General features: G+C 40.5%; 2 protein-coding genes and 1 long non-coding RNA gene across 5 annotated transcripts in view; 2 read left to right on the top strand and 1 right to left on the bottom strand.

Annotated features, from left to right (window-relative positions):
* The window catches only part of LOC111265006 (uncharacterized), a 65,190-nt gene extending 58,961 nt beyond the window's left edge, over nt 1-6,229 (bottom strand). For 2 of the 3 annotated variants that reach the window (XM_086970295.1, XM_086970296.1), the window contains exon 1: nt 5,302-6,229. The gene's annotated coding sequence lies outside the window, so the exon portion shown is untranslated. The remainder of the gene's footprint in view (nt 1-5,301) is intronic. The other variant, XM_086970297.1, reaches the window with a different exon arrangement.
* Nucleotides 6,230-6,494: 265 nt separating this feature from the next.
* LOC111264997 (uncharacterized) lies at nt 6,495-9,834 on the top strand. Its single transcript, XR_002683194.2, has 3 exons — nt 6,495-6,670; nt 7,719-7,815; nt 9,545-9,834. It is a non-coding gene; the product is annotated as an uncharacterized LOC111264997 (long non-coding RNA).
* Nucleotides 9,835-13,965: 4,131 nt separating this feature from the next.
* LOC111265004 (uncharacterized) overlaps nt 13,966-19,215 on the top strand; it is a 10,457-nt gene continuing 5,207 nt past the window's right edge. The window contains exons 1-2 of the mRNA XM_022841307.2: nt 13,966-14,549; nt 15,938-16,038. Of these exons, the coding sequence (XP_022697042.1) occupies nt 13,996-14,549; nt 15,938-16,038 (655 nt within the window). The 5' untranslated portion in view covers nt 13,966-13,995. The remainder of the gene's footprint in view (nt 14,550-15,937; nt 16,039-19,215) is intronic.

The following is a 19,215-nucleotide window of genomic DNA, read 5'->3' on the forward strand; positions in this document are numbered from 1 at the left end:
CTAGCTCTGTCCATAGCTTTGATGTCCGTAGTCTACTTTTGTGATGATAAAGACAATGGCCCGATACAAAACCGCACAGGAGACCCGTCAAGACCAATATTAGAGTAAACAAGTTTAACTAATAGCAGTTCCAAATGGATCTCTATTTCAGTATTGGTCGAGGTAAACTACTGAGAATTTCGAATTGTCGACAAATCTATGGAACTCAAAGGAGCGCACTTTTTTTTTTTTTAATCAAATTCCTTCGTTTTTATAGGGGCTATGTTTCTAGGAAGTGCAGGACGCAATTCTGTATACGATAAATCTCTCATGGTCACAATCCTATAGCATTCTATCAGACATTCGGAGCAATGCTTGTAACGGGTAAGAACAGTAATATTCTATGCAATGCATTCCCTCGCTATGACATTGCACCGTTGCATCAAACACAGCATGAGGATCGAGGACGACTATAAAAGAAGACAAGGTGACGAGCCTTTCTGACCAGAGAAATGTAGCTTTGATTAAACAATGACTGAAAATACCGCAAACCTCAAACGCCGTGTGTTTACCGGTAAGGGGCAGACACAGTTCTGACATTTGCTGTAAACGCATCGAGTCATTGTTCGTAGTACTTCATTATTATCTAAAAAATTTACGTCTGGCACTTGCGGACTCCTGCGGATAAAATATTTGATCACTTTGGCACACTGGGCCACCTGGTTACGGAATGTCGCGTGTTGGCAACAGTACGAATGGTCCAAAGCTCCTTTTCGGAAATAATAAGAATGGCAAAAGCTGCTTTTTGTTTCTTTCTTTCCTTTTTTTTGCTCCTGTTTTTCGTTGTTATACCCTAAGGAACAATAAATCGAATTTTTCCTTCATAAAAAATAGAAACTGGCTGTCGCTGATTCGTGTTAGCATCAAGAGGAACTTTCGTTGAAATCCAAATTGGTGTTTCCGAAAGTTTCTACGAATCAGTCTGCTACAACACCGCAACATCGTAATAGAAGGAGCTGAAGGGACTGCCTGGTTAGACCGCACCAATACAATAAGATATAATCGCCACTGAGAGTTCGTTGTTATTGCGATTACAGAATAACACGAGATAAGTTGCGGAGTGGTCGAATTCGAGAGCGGTGCACTGAGCGCTGGAACTACCGTTATTGATAATGAAGACAGGAAAAAACATGTTACCAACATTAGAGAGTAGGCGGCACGACACGCTTTGCGTATCTGGCTGCGTGCAATGATTAATTGTAAACATCGTTCGTGTGATACGCACGTATAGATTTCCCTGCCATTCAAAGATGCACGTAAAATGATATTGCCTAAAAATCTATCTCAACCAACACTGCCAGTTGTTGCTGAACTGATGCGCAGAAGAATGTTAGCTTGCGTGCAGTAATGTCTAACTTTGAAACAAAAAGAAAAACAATCGGACGACATCATCGCTAATTTGAGTGAAAAGCGTAAGCAAGATGGGTAGATTTAGTACTATCAGAAAAACTAACTGACTGAGGCAGAATCTTTTCGGAATTAGAAAATATACGTGGACAAATATGAATTGGAGTTAGATTCAAGTTGAAAGTAAGTGGCATTGCTAGTTACTTACAGTAATCTTCTGTAATAATTGACGATTCGCTGTCGTCGTGATTGTACCTAACTGCTAGATGAGGTCCGTTTGGGCAGGTTTTACAGATACAGATTTCTAAATATCCTTCAGCTAGCTAGCGAATTATCAACAATATAATATGATTGCTCAGTGATTATTGCATCTGAAAGGCTTTCCATGTCACAGTGTTAGCGGAAACTATATTCGTAAGTGTAGCATACCACTTTCACCAAGGATTCCATCTACTGTCAAACACTATTCACTGCAGAGAACTAAGCGGCAAAATAAATGAGAGAAATGCCCTTCCGGTCACTTATATTCCACATGTCCTACCCGCCCTTGACGCGTTTCGCGGAAAAAACACGAATAAATAGATGAATTGAAAAAAAAGCAACACCCTACGCAATATTTGCTTTAAATGCAGCTTTCCCTAGGTGTTTGTTTTCCTTCCTTTGTCTGTTTGCATTATACGGCACCACGTGGCCAAAAAAGAAATGCTCTGCCTTTTTAAAAAAAAATATCGATTTTTAAGCTGCTGACGTTATATACTAAACAGGGAATGCGGCACTGGCGAAAAGAGGTTCGGGGAAGCTCTCGCTACTTGCAGTTCAAATAAAAAAAGGCCGTTTAAAGAAACAGACTACCAAGAGCCAAAGCGACTCTGGTCCGCTTTCAGAGAGAATTTCAATCCTATTGGCACTGTCATTGTATAGAAGTCACACCGTAGTGTTTGTTCATAATGGAATACTACCGTGTTACTACGGCCAAATTATTACCAGCATTTACCTGTAAGATAACACAACAGTTCCGTATTTGAGATTCAATGCAGGTTACCTCATATGATTGATTGCAGGCGGATCGTTTAAAAGGTGCCAGTGAAATAGACAAATAATGATCTCAATTGGCGATCGACTTTGATGGACTTTAAACAAAACTAGCAGATAATGGACTGTCTCTCCTGTACCAATCTGTATGGTTACGGGTTCAAAAAGTAATGCTTGAACTGCATGAACCGTTGATACCAGTATTCTAATAGTATTTATAGTAACATAAAACGTAATAAAAGACGATAAACTGCGACTGCCCGAGTGGCTAAGTCTTAAATCTACGTAAACTGTCCTAAAATATTTTCCAACGAAGCTACACACTATCTATACTCGCGAACGTTCTTACTCATGGCCTTCCTTTCCGCATGCCCTACATGTTAGTTGTGTAATATATTAACTGTGTTATTTTTTTTGTCATTACATTCAGTCAGAGTTTCCACGCCAATAGCAGAAATCTACTTGGGCTATGTGAACTTAATTTTTCAAATGACTCTTGCCGTAAATTTGTCGTCGATCCCTTCAAATCGTTTGCTGAATGCATAGAGAAGGGGGCGTCTCCTTGTTAAGCAACAAACAACAACAGTAAAAGTTGGATACAGTGGGCTAGAATCAACGATGACTAAGGCGGCCTCGTAAACGCCTAGGACCGAGGTCGCTATAAATATTACCAACCCAAACGGTTCTAGCGTTTACGCTTTGCTCCAGAACTTTTTTTTTTGAGCCTTTTATCTTGCGTCCCGCATGGAGCGAATTCCCACGACTGGTGCTAAGTGCCTATTCCTCAAAATTGCCACCAAAAAACAGCAGCTGCACTACCACAATGGTTTGACTACCGCGCGTATGAATCACAAGCGTTTTTATCACTCGGGCGTAGGGCTGCTCTGCTACTCGTCCGATGGAGACAGTGACGACACAGCACTTCAGTTCTGCGCATTTGGTTAACACGAGAACAGAAGTTAAGTTACCGAAAAGGCTTTTCGGCAGCTTAAACGACACAAGAGGAAGTGTAGCGTTTGTTCGGGCAATATCGACAAACAACAGTTTTAGACTATTTTGATCTGACGAAAAGCTACAATATACGCGTGGTCGAAATCGATAGATCGTAGTTGTACTTTTTTATGTCCTTTCAAAAGGAGTTATGGACTTATTTACTGTAGGCAAATCAAATCAAAGATTCCACTCGGCAGTTGATGAACAGGTAGTTTTTTTACCTTTAAACCTAATAAATACATTCAAATAAATAGGGACCTTTTAAACAGAGACATCGTACATAGGCAGTTTGATGGCCGTCAAGTGCGCCATTAATAACTATGTTATTTCGCATGTCGTAAAGACGGAATTACCGACACCTGTGGCTCAATAACTGGTGTGAAAATGGTAACGCACAATAGCCGGTAGCGTAAGTTTAATTTTACGCGACCCAAACGTGTATAGGTGACAGCGCGCTCAATAATAATGCTACAGAGAGAATAGTAAAAATAAATATCGATAGTTAGTGTTGGCCTTCAATTATCATAATTATATTAGGTGGGCTGCCATCTGTAATCAATTGAACGCTCCACTGACCAGATTCAGTATCCATCTTGAAGCAGCTATATGAATTAGCGAGAGGAACACTTTTGTGAAGCTACTATTTACTGTCAAGAGAATATATCTATCACATATATAATTACGTATCCATTACTCATATGAATACATACGTTCCTGGACCGTAAGTGCGTCGATATCAGATCAGAGATTTCATTCAGAGATAATTCTATTGCCATTTGACTAAGGAATTAGTTTTGCTATGTCTATAGGTAAACGTGGCAAAATGATTTATTGATTACTATTAAGTTAAATAAATTAAAATAAACATTATTAGTATGTATAGATTCGCGGTGGGGAGGCACGCGTTTGTCAGTTGCTTGCCCGTGCACAGTTTTGAGCCGTTCGTTGAACGTTGTCTGTAGCACGCTTGAATCTGTTAGCATCCCTAAAGTACCTTTTGTCACCGCATACGCGTACTGGGGCAGCTGAAGGATCGCTCATGTGAGGCTCGAGCGCCGCGATTCGTTTGGCTTGATGACCATGCTAATCTATAGTCACGTTAAATCTAGATACAGATGCAGATCTAAACGCTACCTTCCAGCTATGAAACGTTGATTTATGTCATGTATAGCTGTCTGGATTAGTCACCGCGAGGCGTTCGAGGCATACAAATATACGTAAACACTTCATGCGATGGTTGGTATACTTAGCTTAGTTCAATTCTAGTTGACCGGCTGGCGTCTTGATACGGGTACTCGATCTATTTAATGGTCTGATTATTCTTAATAATAAGTTTGCGTTAGCTGACGAAGCGAAAATGTGAAGCTTAGGTGAAGACGATGTACTGGTATTGCATAGTGTTTTAACTCTTTCCATTAATGCACTATAAATAAATAGACAAGTGTATGTTTTGTACAAACAAATTATAGCGATTGATTTATATTTGCACACTTTTGCAAACGAGCCTTACGACTGTTTAGCCTGACTTGCTTTATGACCGAACGTCGCTCACGGTTTTTGAATTTAAAATAACCGACATGCTAGCAACTCCGCTCATCTAAGCCTAAACATGAACTGAATAGAAGATTTAGCAGATGACACCCAACTAAAATATCTATGTAAAGGATCATTTGTTGAAAGAGACAGCTGCTGCTAGAGCAGGAAGTTCGTCTTCAAAGCACGAATAAGAGATGAGCTGTAACTAGGCATTGTGTTTATTAAATTTTTTACTATGGCCAAATTATCGATCTCCCCAAGTACGATGATACTTATAAGAAGAAGGTAAGTATATGGAATAGCTCGGAGGCGAGTCAACGGACCCCATATACTACTATACCTGCGCCTGCTCACCTGGTAGTTACAATAGGAAGACGGAAACCCTTCAGTAGGTCGAAGTAGAACTATAACGATATCTATGTATCCAATGTTTATCAGTACACGATCAGATGCACGATCATCTGTTGACGCTGCCACTCGTTGGAGTAGCACAGTTTAACGGGTGAAGTAATCCATACTGACTTATAAAGGAGTATATATACCGTACGCTTAGCAGTAGCAACGCTTGCTGTCCACTAAGACTTAATTGCCTTTCTAACTGAAACCAGAGGTTACGAACCAGCTATATCAAACTTCTACAGCATCGATAAACCCTATTTAAGGCTCTGGGATTATACACACGCAATGTCACTTAAACTTAACTTCACTGCCTGGTAGCAACGTTTCCTTTTTTTTGTTGCGGGAACAGAAGCAAAAAACTTGACAGGAAAGCGCCGTTCAACTTACTTAACAGTCTTTACACACAAGATGTGGACCGGGCCTTTTTTTGTCTCGTTAAGTAGTAGCCTATATCACAAGTGGTGCATTCCCGCTTGCACTACTTACAAACTTGTTGGCGTCACCAACGTCCTTCAACGGTTCTGGGTGGCAATGCCACCTGGGTGAAGATAGGATAATGATAGAATAAGCCACGACCGTAACATTCAATGTCCACCACAGCTCACTAGCTACGATCGCAGTAGAGGCTTTTCGTTTTGACACTAATGTAGGTCGCCCCACCGGCGGCCTCTGCAACGTGCATCACAGAGAGAAACAGAGAAAGAGAGCGAGAGAGAGACAGACAGATAAAGAGAGAGAGAGAGAGACAGAGAGAGAGAGCGAAAGAGACAATGTTCTGTGCGATAATCTGCAGCTGTGTTATGCCCTGATATTCCTATACTAGTAACGCACAATGGTGAAGAACAGCAAGAAATAACGCCCGGCAGTTTCAACCGTCGCCACCCGCTTTTCGTGGATTCTGCTTCTCGGTACACGAGCAGCTTGCGGCTCCTTGCCGAGAAAGGGTCGGACTGCGCACGCCCTGTCTAATGAAGCCGGTGGCAGAAATCGGCAAGGGACACGGTGTCGGAAAGGGTGAAACCATAGACACACACACGCTCGCCCGCTCACAGTGATAACGCCATGGTGCCGCCGCTACTGCTGCAGGTTGGAGCAGCCGACATCAGTAATTTGAAAATTTTATTAGCGCCAAAAATTCAAACAGAGTTTGCATGAAATCGAACGCAAGTCAAAATGACGGATTTGTCTTAGCCATTGCTAGTCAGATTACAATTATTCGCGCGGCTGGTGTATACCTTGTAATTAGTCGGACCTACTGGAACAGTGACAGAGATACATGACAAAACGGCTGATCCCCAGCGAGTGTCATCCTGTGAAGAACGATGTGTGCCAATATGTTTTTTCATTTTTTTATATCGGCCATTTTAATAGAGAGAACAAATCTGTAGTGACAATCAATTTTAACATGCTAGTTAAAATGATTGTTAGGGATTTCGCATGCCTCACTTAGTTAATACAGTGATCTCAGACACCTGGCGGTGGAAACGATAGAAACAGTTAGAACATCCTGTGTTCGCAAGGTCAATTAGGTGTACCTATCTGCATGATGCTCCTGCGACTAGATGGCTTCTAAATAAATATAGCCGTGTTTCTTTTCTGATGTTTCAACAGAAAAACAGTAAAAGATAACGTTTTCATCTTTCTCTGTTGTCCTACGAAGGTCAACCAGCAGGTCGACCAACAACTGCCTAGCTTAAACATAATAGGGTCGAGCAAACCTTTGTCTTTAATTTCAATTCATGAGGGCTGTACGGCGAAAAACTTTGTTCAGTACTTGGATCCCGGTCTACAATGCGATTATCTCTATAAAATTATCCTTTTTTTTTTGGTTGTTGAAGTGTTAACAACATCTAGCTCTATTTGGTCTACCCCCAACGTTCTCAAAGATCACTTAACCATCGATCTCCGTTCCCAATTTCTTCGTCAAAGCCGAGATGGTATAGTTTTCACAGCTTGGTCCATGCTCCTACGTGCTTTAAGAAGGCTTCGTCATGATTCCTCGGCATGCATGGCTAACACCAAGGTATTCATCGTGGACCATGGCGTATTCGATACTAACAGTCTCCGATGGCCGACCGTATAGTGCGAACGAGTTGGCCTACAATAATTTGGGGGCTTTTGAATAGGATTAAAGACGTTGTCCATAAGTAAACTGCTTGGCAATGAACACCCAGATACTGGTGAACATAATCTAGCGTAGTTTGGATGCACGTGAGGGTTCAGTATAATAAACCTCTGCTTATTATCTTCAACGAGAAATACATCTTTTAGTCGTGACAAATATTTTTCTAATAGCCGATGGTTTAAAAGTATAGAGTGGCTGTGTCTCCATATAACGTAATGTTTTAGATACATCTCAATATTTTTTCTAGGCCAACATTCGGCGTAGTGTACCTCCCCACGCTATGGAATCATTTTGGACTTTACTACTACCGAACTCGCGAGGTGCGCGCTAGGCCATGTAACTATGTATGTATCGGGTTTAGCTAGTGTGAAATGCCTTAGGTTTTAACGTATGGTTTTGTGCATAATTTTAGGCATACTTACGATATTACAGGTAATGAAGATGCTGACAGAATTAAGTCCATTTGCTGGGATGGAACCCAGCAATATTTTAGTTTACGATGAATCTGATTACTAGTCTGCGCAAATCAATACACGGGCTATTTTGGACAAAAAAGTTCCGAATATCTCGAACAGTGCGTCAATGCATAACTCCTTAAAAAAATGGGAGAAATATTATAATTTTGGTGGATATAAGAAAACAGGTAAATTTGGAAATCCGATAGTCTTTTTTGATTAATCGACTCCCTGAAATACCTAAATGACCTGAGATTGAGTTCGGTGCTGGAACAGAATATGAAGTGCATACTGAGTTTCTGAAGGCTGTATACTATCTGCCAATAACGCAATACGAAGCTAGATTAATTTTAGTTATAGATGGCGCTATAGAAGATACTTAAAACATTAAAATTATGAAATAGCTTCTAGAACTTTGAGGACATGATCTGTTAGCCAATTTTCCAGGATCGTCTAAATCATTTTATATTGATTTCTTTTGCAACCGCATTAAATCGATCGGAGAAGACCGCATAAGAATTGTAAATTTCTATTCGCTCCTTTATTAGTCCAAGGCCCAGCTAGAAGATTTGCCGTAATCTTTAGACGGCTTCATTATATATTAGACGCATATAAGCTACGATTACGTAAAATGAAATGGTTTCATGATCCTGCAGATCAGCTCCAGGCGTGACTAGAAATGGATCAAAAAAAGGTTCCTGTGTAATTCACACAGCAACAACTGAGCAGGAAGAATAAGCACCAGAAAGACTCGCATTTACTGGTGAAAGTTAATGTTATCATGTTGAACAGCAACGATTCAATCTAGATAAGGCAAACGTGTCCTAGATATTCTGTGAAATAGCCAATACTGAGATTAAAAGATAAGGCCATTTGTGTTTTCATAAAACGAAATGCTCAAGCCCACATACTACACGACAGGTGTGATTAACTAAAATGAACACATAATAAAATGTCTCTGGTCGACATAGTTAGGGTAATCAGTATGGTTTTATCCATTAATAGTAATTAGGATGTCTTCGTTGTCGAGGCATGGCTTGCAGGTATAAGAATTAACGAGGTTTCAACAATTTACCACATTAGCTCTTATCTATTATAAAAAATATTTATTTGCTAGCTTAGAAAAAATAATATTATAGTCGCCATATGAGCTTTGGGAAACAGGCAACTCAAATTAAAAATTTAAAAAAAAAATTACTGGACAGCTGACAACGCAATACTCTCTAGAGATACATTCATCACCAAATTCGATTGCCGTAAATGGCATGGGCTACATCTCCTCTGCCCAAGCAAAGCTAAGTTCTGTGATCCGTGAAGCGTTGCTGGATCGACTCGGTGTTAACAAAGCCTTAAACATGGTCGTACTTCTTTTTTCACTTGACCTTTCTTCAACGATTGCCACCACTCAGAAAGCTTTTACGATAATCTCAGCAAAGAGTACGCTGCTTCCAAACCAAGGGGTACTAACAAAACTACCCAATTTTGCATCCAAGCTCTGCGAGTAAAAATACCATTTGTGGCAAATGGCTCCAAAGTCCCCTTGTTTTTTTCGAAATCAACCTGGTAGTCTCTACTCTAAACCGGTTCTGCATATTTTACAAACTTTCTGCTTTTTTAGTTATACAGATTCCAACATTTTGATGACCGCGTACGTGCCGCAAGTTGAACGAGGACAGCACCCAGGTTTTGCTAAGAGGGCTACGTTGCTCATCGAGGGTCGAAACGACGAAGAGCAAATAACAAACAACCTCCAACTCACGTTTTCCGCTCCCGTCGTCAGCATTAGACTGCCCTCACTTTTCTACTGTTTTTGTGCTGCGGCTAACCTTGCCCTATACCTAACGCTATATTTAGGATGAAAATATACATTGTAAAGCATATAATTATATTATAGTTGCGATGCGTGAAACGTCTGTATCTGAATTCCTTTTAATAAAGAATGCTTCGTAACGTCTAATAGTATTGGGCATGACGCTCATATTTAGTCTAACATTAGACTTGCCATATCGACGAATCAGATAAGGCATTTATTTGACGCGGTGCCATACGTCGAGTCGCAGGATTTGTTTGTAGTTGCAAGATACCCTTGGAGCACCACAGAACTGCTTCACAGTCAAGATATACACGCATGTGTGGGTTTACAAATGTTAGCTTTGTCTACTGCAGGCACTGCCCAGCATAGCATGAAACTTTAGCAATGACCGCCACAAACCCCCAAATACTATTTTTTTTTTAAGCGACCCACCGGTAAACTGGTCATATTTTGAAGTACAGTATAGCTGTTTAGAATCGATCTTTCGAAGCTTACTGCTAAACTTGTATGAAAGAACAGCTTACGAACTAATTTTAACAATAGACGGTAAGTGTTTATGTTTATTTTGTAATGTTCGATATACTCGCTGACACAGTCGAATGAGTGCAACCAACTTTTTGACTCATGGCATAATTAAATTTTGAAATTAATGGACAGATGCACGACGTTCTACACGTTTCATCTATATTTGGGGTAATTATTTGTTGTTGTTTTTTTTTCTCAGAAAGATCTTGCTAATGCTTCCGTTAAATGATCAAGCCAACTTCGAATTCGTGGATTTAATATGAACGAGAAAAATAGGTATATCTCAGTGAGAACAATGTAACGTGTCCCTCATCTGCGGCTTGGCATGACAAACCGGCAGGTAGCGTAAGTTGGCTTTGTAATTCCACTGCTGCAGGCTGTGTCCGAATCGACAAGGTCGTGTACCTATGAAGTTGTCCGTAAGGTTAACGTTAGAAGTAACTTTTTTCTATGGTGAAAGTATTAGAACGACTGCGTGCTTAATATACGCACTGTGCACACAGTGCGTTTTAGTTTAGAAATTATTTAAGTTTGTGTTCGCCATTATGGGTGCCGCGATAGCGAGTTTACTGGATGGGTCACCCGACGTGAATTCGACAATGGATGGATTCAATAAACATTACTCATATTTCCGCTAAAATCGATTCTGTGACGAATAAAGCCGATATCCATATTTCATAGACGAGTAGTGTCAACACTTCGATCCAATTAATTATCGCCTTGTATTTCATACGAATCCCCTCTATTTGATCACATTGGTTTTCGTAGTATTGCGCGTGTTTCAACCTTATTTGCTTTCCAGTATGATGGTGTAAAAATCACGATATTAATTAATTAATTAATTAATATATATGTATGTCTATGCGCCAAGCGAGTGACTGTGAAGTGTCCATTCCTGCCAGCCAACAACAAACTAGGTCAATCCACTTTATTATGGTAGTAGCAGGACGATAGTGCTTAATATGGTCGAAATCGCTAAAGAGTTCCTCGAACAGCCAGCTGATTGGGAGGCGCTTCTGGTTGGGTTCAACGAGAGGGATCCTAGGTGATGGGTTAACGAGTACGAGCGCCACTCGTGAGGGATCGAAAATTGGCATTACAGCAGGTTTTGAGATAGGCGCCGATATTTGCAACGAATGGCCTACGCTTGATTCTATTTTAAGGACGGCGCAAGGGAGACTGTGACGTTTAAAAGCCGTCCTGCCACCCCCTCAACCCGTATACCTGCCATTAAAAATGCCATCCTCAGTGCATCGATCATGGCGCATCAACTAGCCAGTCCTCGGCGGCGGTAATATATATATGTACCTTGAGTTTGTCCTCAACAAAGACACACTGTATCTGAGGGAATCACGACCAGGCCCGCCAGAACTAGCTGAGGCTTTAGTGTTTCCAGTTTGACGTCGGGCGACCCGGTCGTTAATAGCACCGTACGCTGACTGATGGCGTACTACTTTTCGGGCAGTGGGATGTGGGCTAGGGTACGTGAGTGAGTCCATATGATGTATGCTGGTTCAAGGGAAAGAGCTAGGAAAATGCGGTTTTCTTTACTCCATTAATCAGAGATCCGCGAATTGCTGCTGAAAGGCCCTCTTGGGTGGAGTGAACAGTTGCTAATATGGTAGGTTCGGACAAGGCCACCTCGGTCACGTGGAAGGTCGCCAGTTGTGCCTCCCCGACACGCACGCAAAAAGACCCCGAGAAATACTGTGAAGTTCAACGTGAAGTCAAATCCATCGGGCATTCGAGTAAATAGACCGGAAGATGAGAACATACTTGTAACGGTACGAAAATGATTATACGAATTCATGAATAAATACACAGCTCTAAGCAGAGCGAAGCGGCTGTAAAGCGCGTGATAAGCTCAAGTGAACCTCTATCACTAGCTATCATTTGGCAGCAATTTCCATTTTAAAGGTTACCTCCATATTCTAGATAGCGACCATACGCTTCGAAGTACCGCGTTTTTTAGATTTTCGGCGTCAGCCTCGCTTTGTCATACGATTACAGTTTGTTATATTGTGCATGAATAGCAGCGCCAACGTATTTAAAAAGGACAAAATGAATCGTAATAGCTGCTACTTTGCGGCTGCGTATGAGTCAACGCGGTATCGTCTATGATTCTAGTAACAGTGAAAAAGGCACGGTTATGGCCTACGCACGGTTAAGGGCACAAGTTATTATTAGCCAGATAGTACTGCAGAAATTTACCAGAGGGCAGTAAACGGTTATTAGCTTTCGTGTTATTTACAAACATTTTGATCACAATTAGTAATATATATATATAACTATAAAATATTTCAATAATGCTTTTATTTAATTGAGACTTATTCACGTTAGTGATCTTTGAATTAACTTTTTTTTACCTAATTTATGAATAAATTTCATCGTACCTAAATCTCGATTTCGATTTTATGTTCGCCACTTTTTTATATTGTATGAAGGTTAAAAGTGTCAAATTGATCCCTTGCCCGACCAAAAAGCAAAGCACCATGCCTTGGCATCTGTAAAACAGATTTTTACTCAACTCAAATACATCGCTATCTAGCTAAAGAGATGCGTTACAAAATGTCGCTATATCATTGTTTACCGTTACGAAAGATTTAGCTGCATTCCAATCAGTTGTTATTGTCAACATAAACGTTGATTGGTATTTTCAACGTCATTGCAGTACATGAACATTCTAATTGACCGCGCTGACTGAGATAACAATTTACCAGCATGGTAGACAGAAACGCACCATCCAGTCATACCGCCTTTGTAAAGGTAGACGTCAATACTGCGTAACAATTTTTTTATAATTAGCTGGCGAAATCTTGAAGTAGTTTGAGGATTTGCTTGCCGATTGAGGTTCCTTGTAGAGTCACAGGTCTGATTTTTTTAGAGCTACACACTTACTAACTGTCTTTTTTTGCGAGAACAATTTCGAAGAATTGCCTTTTTCGTGTAGCATCAGAGAGCCCCCCGCTATCACCTTGCTGAAGCACATCTTTACTTTTCTAGCAATGAAATGCTTCGAGTTTTCCATTCGATACGGCCAGCCCAAGCACGAAATCTAGGGCATGTATGTCCGAATTTATTGTACACAGCCGCTTGGCCCTAAAACTAGTACGCAAAGACGCTGCCCACTAACCTATCACGGGCGCATGGCACTGCTATGCTGTCTTGATATTTGTACCAAGAGAACGCAATAGTACTTTTTCTGGATAGATAATTTGCCCGTGCACAGCGTACTTGAAGCAAGTAAGAAAAATATATATACTTAAAGAATTTCCAAATACAACGTTTGATGAATATGCAACTCAAGGGTGAATTGTAAGGATCTTGCACATGTCCAAACACCGATTTCTTACAGTACATTAAAAAAATAGATTATAAATACATTTCAGAAACGAAAATTCCAGGCCGGAACGTATCACTAGTAGTTCACGAGGCGGACGGCTGCATAATAATATAATGAATGGAAAAAGGTGACGGCTACGCTTTCGGAATGCCTTCGAGATGAACAGACAAATGCCTTCCCACTATACATACATTTGGAGCGCTCCGATGGTCAACGCCTGTGTAGACAATGAGGATCGGCAGTAACCACTTTTAGTTAGGAGTGGTTAGCGCTAGACGACGAGCTGGCAACGATACTGAGCGATAATTCCTTTTCTGTCGGAGCGGTGCTATATAAACTTGTCGAGCGGTGCGTACGACACCGTCTACAACTAATCCTAATCAGAATCATGAAGGCTTTCATCCTTTTCGTTGTCCTGGTTGCATCAGCTCACGCTGCTCTCGGTGGACACGGTATCGGTCTCCATACCGGCTCCTCGGTGAATTCGCGCGCCGAGGATGGTCTTGGTAACTACAAATTTGCTTATAACGAGAAGCACGCTACCGGCGGAACTTTCCGATCGGAGGCTGGAAACCCCTGGGGAGTAGTTGGCTCATACGGACTTACTGATATTGATGGACGCCAGCGTGTTGTGAACTACGTTGCCGATGGACTCGGTTTCCGTGCCTCGATCAAGACCAACGAGCCGGGAACCGCTCCTCAAGCCGCAGCTGCCACCTCGATCGCTACCCCCGGCGTTGCGGCCATCGCCAAGACGATCGCTGCGCCTGTTGCTCTGGCTGCCCATGCCAGTTACGCTGCCCCCGTCGTCGCTAAGGCTCCCCTTGGCCTCGGGGCTGTTGGATATGGACATGGTCTCGGATATGGCCATGCTGCCCCTATCGCCCATAGCTACGGATATGGGGTGGCTCATGGAATCGGCTACCACGGCTCGGGATATTAGTCTACAAAGACAGTTTGTGATTTGGCCAAAAATTCGAAAATACTTTGACCGTATGCGTCCGCCAGAATGCCAATAAACACTTCAAAAAGATTATGCGAGAAGTGAGTTGACAAGTTCATACTATGCGTTCATTCAAAGGGAGATGCGGCCATTATATATATATATATATATACGTAGCCTTGTATAAGTTGAGCGGTTGCTAGTATCAAGCTATAAAGCGTACGCATAGTACGTCCGATAGCATAGAACAGTTCTGAAGGATATGCCTCATGGTTGGTTTCACGTCCTCGTCTCTATGATGTATTTAAAAAGGAATCATTAAGCAATTTGTATAAAATGCCTATCATATTGAAGTTATGTCTTGCAATTACGGTTCACATTTAGCTTTTTTTACATTCTACCCGACTGGTACAACGAATAGACCAAAAACAACTCATTATAATACAACGTTAAATGAAAAACTAAAATGTCGTAACGCTCATAGTCACCACAGAAAATCCAAATTAAACAAATTAGGAAATGGCTTGATTTACATGGCCCTATGCTTCCACGCACAACATTTGCTCGACATTTGACATCAGGACTTTATTTTTAATATATTGTACTAAATTAGTAAGCGTTTTAATGTTACAGTGTACCGACAAACAGCATAAAATTGAAAGCATCGCTAGACAGGTCAGCTTAGTAAAGAGTCCCTTTTTTACTATCCCCCAAATAAGCTTAACTTAAATATATTAACGAATATTTACTGACAGAGGCCTTGTTTAGGTAAGAAATTGAATTCGAATATGAAATAGATAGGAGTTAGTAAACACTAATAACTCGAGATTTTAAATGTTTTTTGTGTCATCTCTTTATTAAATCAACATTTGGCCTTGTGGTAAAAGACTTTCTCGAAGGGCTTTACAATACACTAGGAAACACCGCGGGTAATTTCGAAGCTCGTTGCTATTAATTTGAATATGCTTTTAATAAAAATGACGCCTGTTTACGAAAAAAGGATCTGTATTTTTGTAGCAGAAAATAATATTGCAAAAAAATCGAACTCCCGTATGGATTGTAGGCGCCATGCGAATCATGCAAGTTCTCGAATAACTGTTTAAGTTAAAAGCGTTTGTATCTGGTAAATTAAAGGTCTGACTTGTTACGGTAACTTGTTGTAAATACCGAGCAAATATTCTATTACGATTGTTACAACTAGAGCAAAAGCAGTAACAAACAAATGTTGCTAATAAGCGCTTCTCCTCCTTGTAAATGTTTCACATGTCCAATAACGGCTGTGATTTTCTTCTATTTAATTACAGTTCTTATGTAAGGTTCGCTACGATTAGGGTTAGCTGGGTTATTACATTAATAAGGTTGTGTGCAATGGCTTTTGACATTTTAGTGTTTTTAAGGAAAATATCTATTTCAATAACACGCGTTGGGCGCTATTTCGACGTAAATTTCGACCGCACATAAACTGGGCGTTATTATACAACAGTCAAGGTGCGATTTACGCTCTTTTGTAGATGTCAGCTCGTTCACGTCGGACTCTATCACAAACACCAAAAAAAAACAAGGTAATAATTACGATTTTTCCCAGTGGCGTCTCAACTAACTAGCTTTCGTTGATTTTGGTTTCTCTATAAAGGAGAAATATTGCTATCTTAGCAGCTTCGATTTTAAACTCTACGATGAATAGGTTAGTACAAACGAATGATGTATCATGCTAGAATATTGGTTGATACAAATAATACTTGGATTGGCACTGGTGAAATTAGGAGCAATCGAATTCGAGACGTGAAAATCTTTCTCCATTTTGCATTTAACTTTACGTTGACTAAGCTAAACGTATATGTATGTCCGCTGAGCTGTAGCGGTGACGTCATAACTTTCGTTTTAGAATCGTTTCCTTTCGAAAAAAAAACATCTGTATCCTTTGCTTTTTTTTTGATGTTAGCTAAACTATCGGGGAATGGTAAAAGACTAACTGTCGCGTACAGCGGAATCGTGACGATCAAGGTATATATATATATATATATGAATCGTGTGTTAAATTATATAATTCTATCATCTCGAATAGAATGACGAAACGAAAAGAAACTGTTGCGCAGAATCGATAGCATTGAACGAGGTGGAAAAAACCAAGCTGTTGCCTTGCTGGCATTGAGCTTTGTCAGTTTTACCTATGACGATAGTATGTGCGCCAAGCGCGGAAGTGACGATGACGAGATTGTACCGATCTATGTGCCCTTGTCGTTTGAAACTCGACAGAAAATTAATTTTTGCGGTCTGTAAGGATAACTGTTCCGTTAGAGATTAGATATAGAATTATAATATCTCTGCATGTTCAAGGAAGAAACCTCTAGCATCTACAGTAATACTAAGTAAGCATAGTTACGGTTACAAAAGCGATCCGTAGAGGTCAATAATCTTGGCCAAAGACTCGGAAGATCTTTGGAGGGATGGAAGCAAACCACTCGTTTTACTGCCGGTTTAGCTAGGCTAAGCAAAGGAAAAGATAATTTTCTGCAGCGATAAGGACGATTTGTTTACGATGTAATCCGTCTGCTAGATATACCTGTAAGATTGTATTGGTCGTTGCAGACATCGCAAGAGATAGACTCACATAAACTAAGAACTCTTCATAGCTCTGTACTCTACTAGTTATCCGCGACCGTCAACGATAACTGATCCGGGACAGTTTCACGCCCCCCGCTCCTGATTGGGATTCTGCTGAATTAAGTACAGCTGTTTTAATGAGGGACGGCAGGAAGTATGTTCGTGTTATCTTCTAACAGTAAACCTCACTCAGGCTGTGTAGCGTTCTAGATAAATTGTTTCAATCGAATGAATCCTACTGACAAGTAAACGCCGATCAACAACTAGCTTATCTCAAAATTTCCGCACTGGGTAAGCTAGACTGGTCGTTGCACAAACATGGCGGACTCATTTCCTTTGCCTTTAGCCCATACGGGCGTATGTTGAAACGGGAACACTAACCAATCGGCTCAAAGCTCGTGGTGTTGATAATGTCACATTTTTAATGCAGTTATATAACGGCTACAAGCGATCAGGATAGTTGTAATTGCCCTCTACCAGCGTTATTTTTTGTTCAATATAAATAAATGCTTGACTGGCACATGCATAATTCGAAAGCTATTTTCTTTTAAATAGTTCATATGTATATAAGTGTGCATAACTTGATTAAGTTAAAGTAAGTATTTCTACTAAACTTTATTTTGTAGGTGACAGTGGATTGGCATGGACATTGTACACTGCCTCTTTACTATACAGAACACGACATGATCTGGATGGCTTATCGGCACCCCTTCGAGTACGTTGCCGCCGTAACCATAAGCAGGTCGTCAGTGCTGGTTTAAAGTTCACCGTTTCTATGGATTGCCATGTCGCTTCCGAAGTTTGTTAAAGCCTCAAAAAGCTTTTAACGAGAACAAATATTTGGTGCTTTGTCGAAGAGATGATTTGTTCAAACGCTAAAAATACAAGTTGAAAGAAAACTATGCAGAAGCAAGCTCGTGTAATAACTTCCGGTGAGAATCCTGGACTACTACACACAAAAAGCATTATTGGTCGTGGCGAATTGAGTTTGCTGTCAACTATAGCAGACCAGCTCGCTACATGAATATGTCGAAAATGTTTCCTCGTTATTTTCCTGTTATTATTATTAAATATGTTATTATCCAACCACCGTAAGTATCGTGAGCTTGGCTCAGTCCGCCGACTAGAAATAAACAACTCCTCTGTCATACTGTTTAAACAACAGAAAGCTTTAGTTAATGATGACCATTCAGTTACATTTATTATACGATTGGTTTTATTGCCCCTTCCAGCACATTCATCCAGTTCCAGGCTTGTTATAACAAACATGGTTTCTTTTTGTCCACACCGACAACAAGAGGGAAACGATGCAATGCTTGTCATCGTACCGCCCATTTTCTCTTCCGCCCTCGCATCACCACAAAACCCCCATTTCAAATCAAAGCACCAGAAGATACCTACTCGTTTCTGACGTTTAATGTCTGCGTTGGAGAAATCCATTTCAATGCCAGTTTGCGTTCATACGATTACCGCCTATCTCATCCGTTTTCGTTAAAAGGGTCGTATCTGATTGGATAGAGTTTAGCCATGTGGTGGCCATTTATATGCATTTTGCATGGCGCAACTCTTCGTATAGCCTGTCGCACAGAACTTTCCCTATATACCATACAAGCATTGAAAAGTGTCTTGAGAACCTATCAACAGTACATACTTTTACTGCTGGAGCAGTTTCTAGAGCAGGAGCAGGCTTATTGTCAGTCAAAATAATGCAAAATGTATGCTCAAGTCATAGAATCATCTCACAAAAAGGGAAGAACTTTGCAAATAGGTTAAGAAAATATGATAGATGCATTAACGGCTTTATTTTAAGAGAATAGACGTAATATACTGACATAATTTAGGGTTTTCTGATGATATATACAGAGTCAGTGTTATGAAGGATTGTTACGAAGGAACGATAACTTGTCTGTTCGCTCCGAATCCCTTTTTTTCGTCACATCTATTTGAGAGACATAGTGCAGTGACAAAATAAAAACTATTTTTTTTTTTGTACTACCATATTCTATCGGCACATGTTAATCATTTGATGATAAACTCTAGTTTCTCTTCTCTATTTATAAC

The sequence above is a fragment of the Varroa jacobsoni genome, unplaced genomic scaffold (genome assembly GCF_002532875.2).
Source record: "Varroa jacobsoni isolate VJ856 unplaced genomic scaffold, vjacob_1.0 scaffold_922, whole genome shotgun sequence".
Lineage (NCBI taxonomy): Eukaryota > Metazoa > Arthropoda > Arachnida > Mesostigmata > Varroidae > Varroa > Varroa jacobsoni.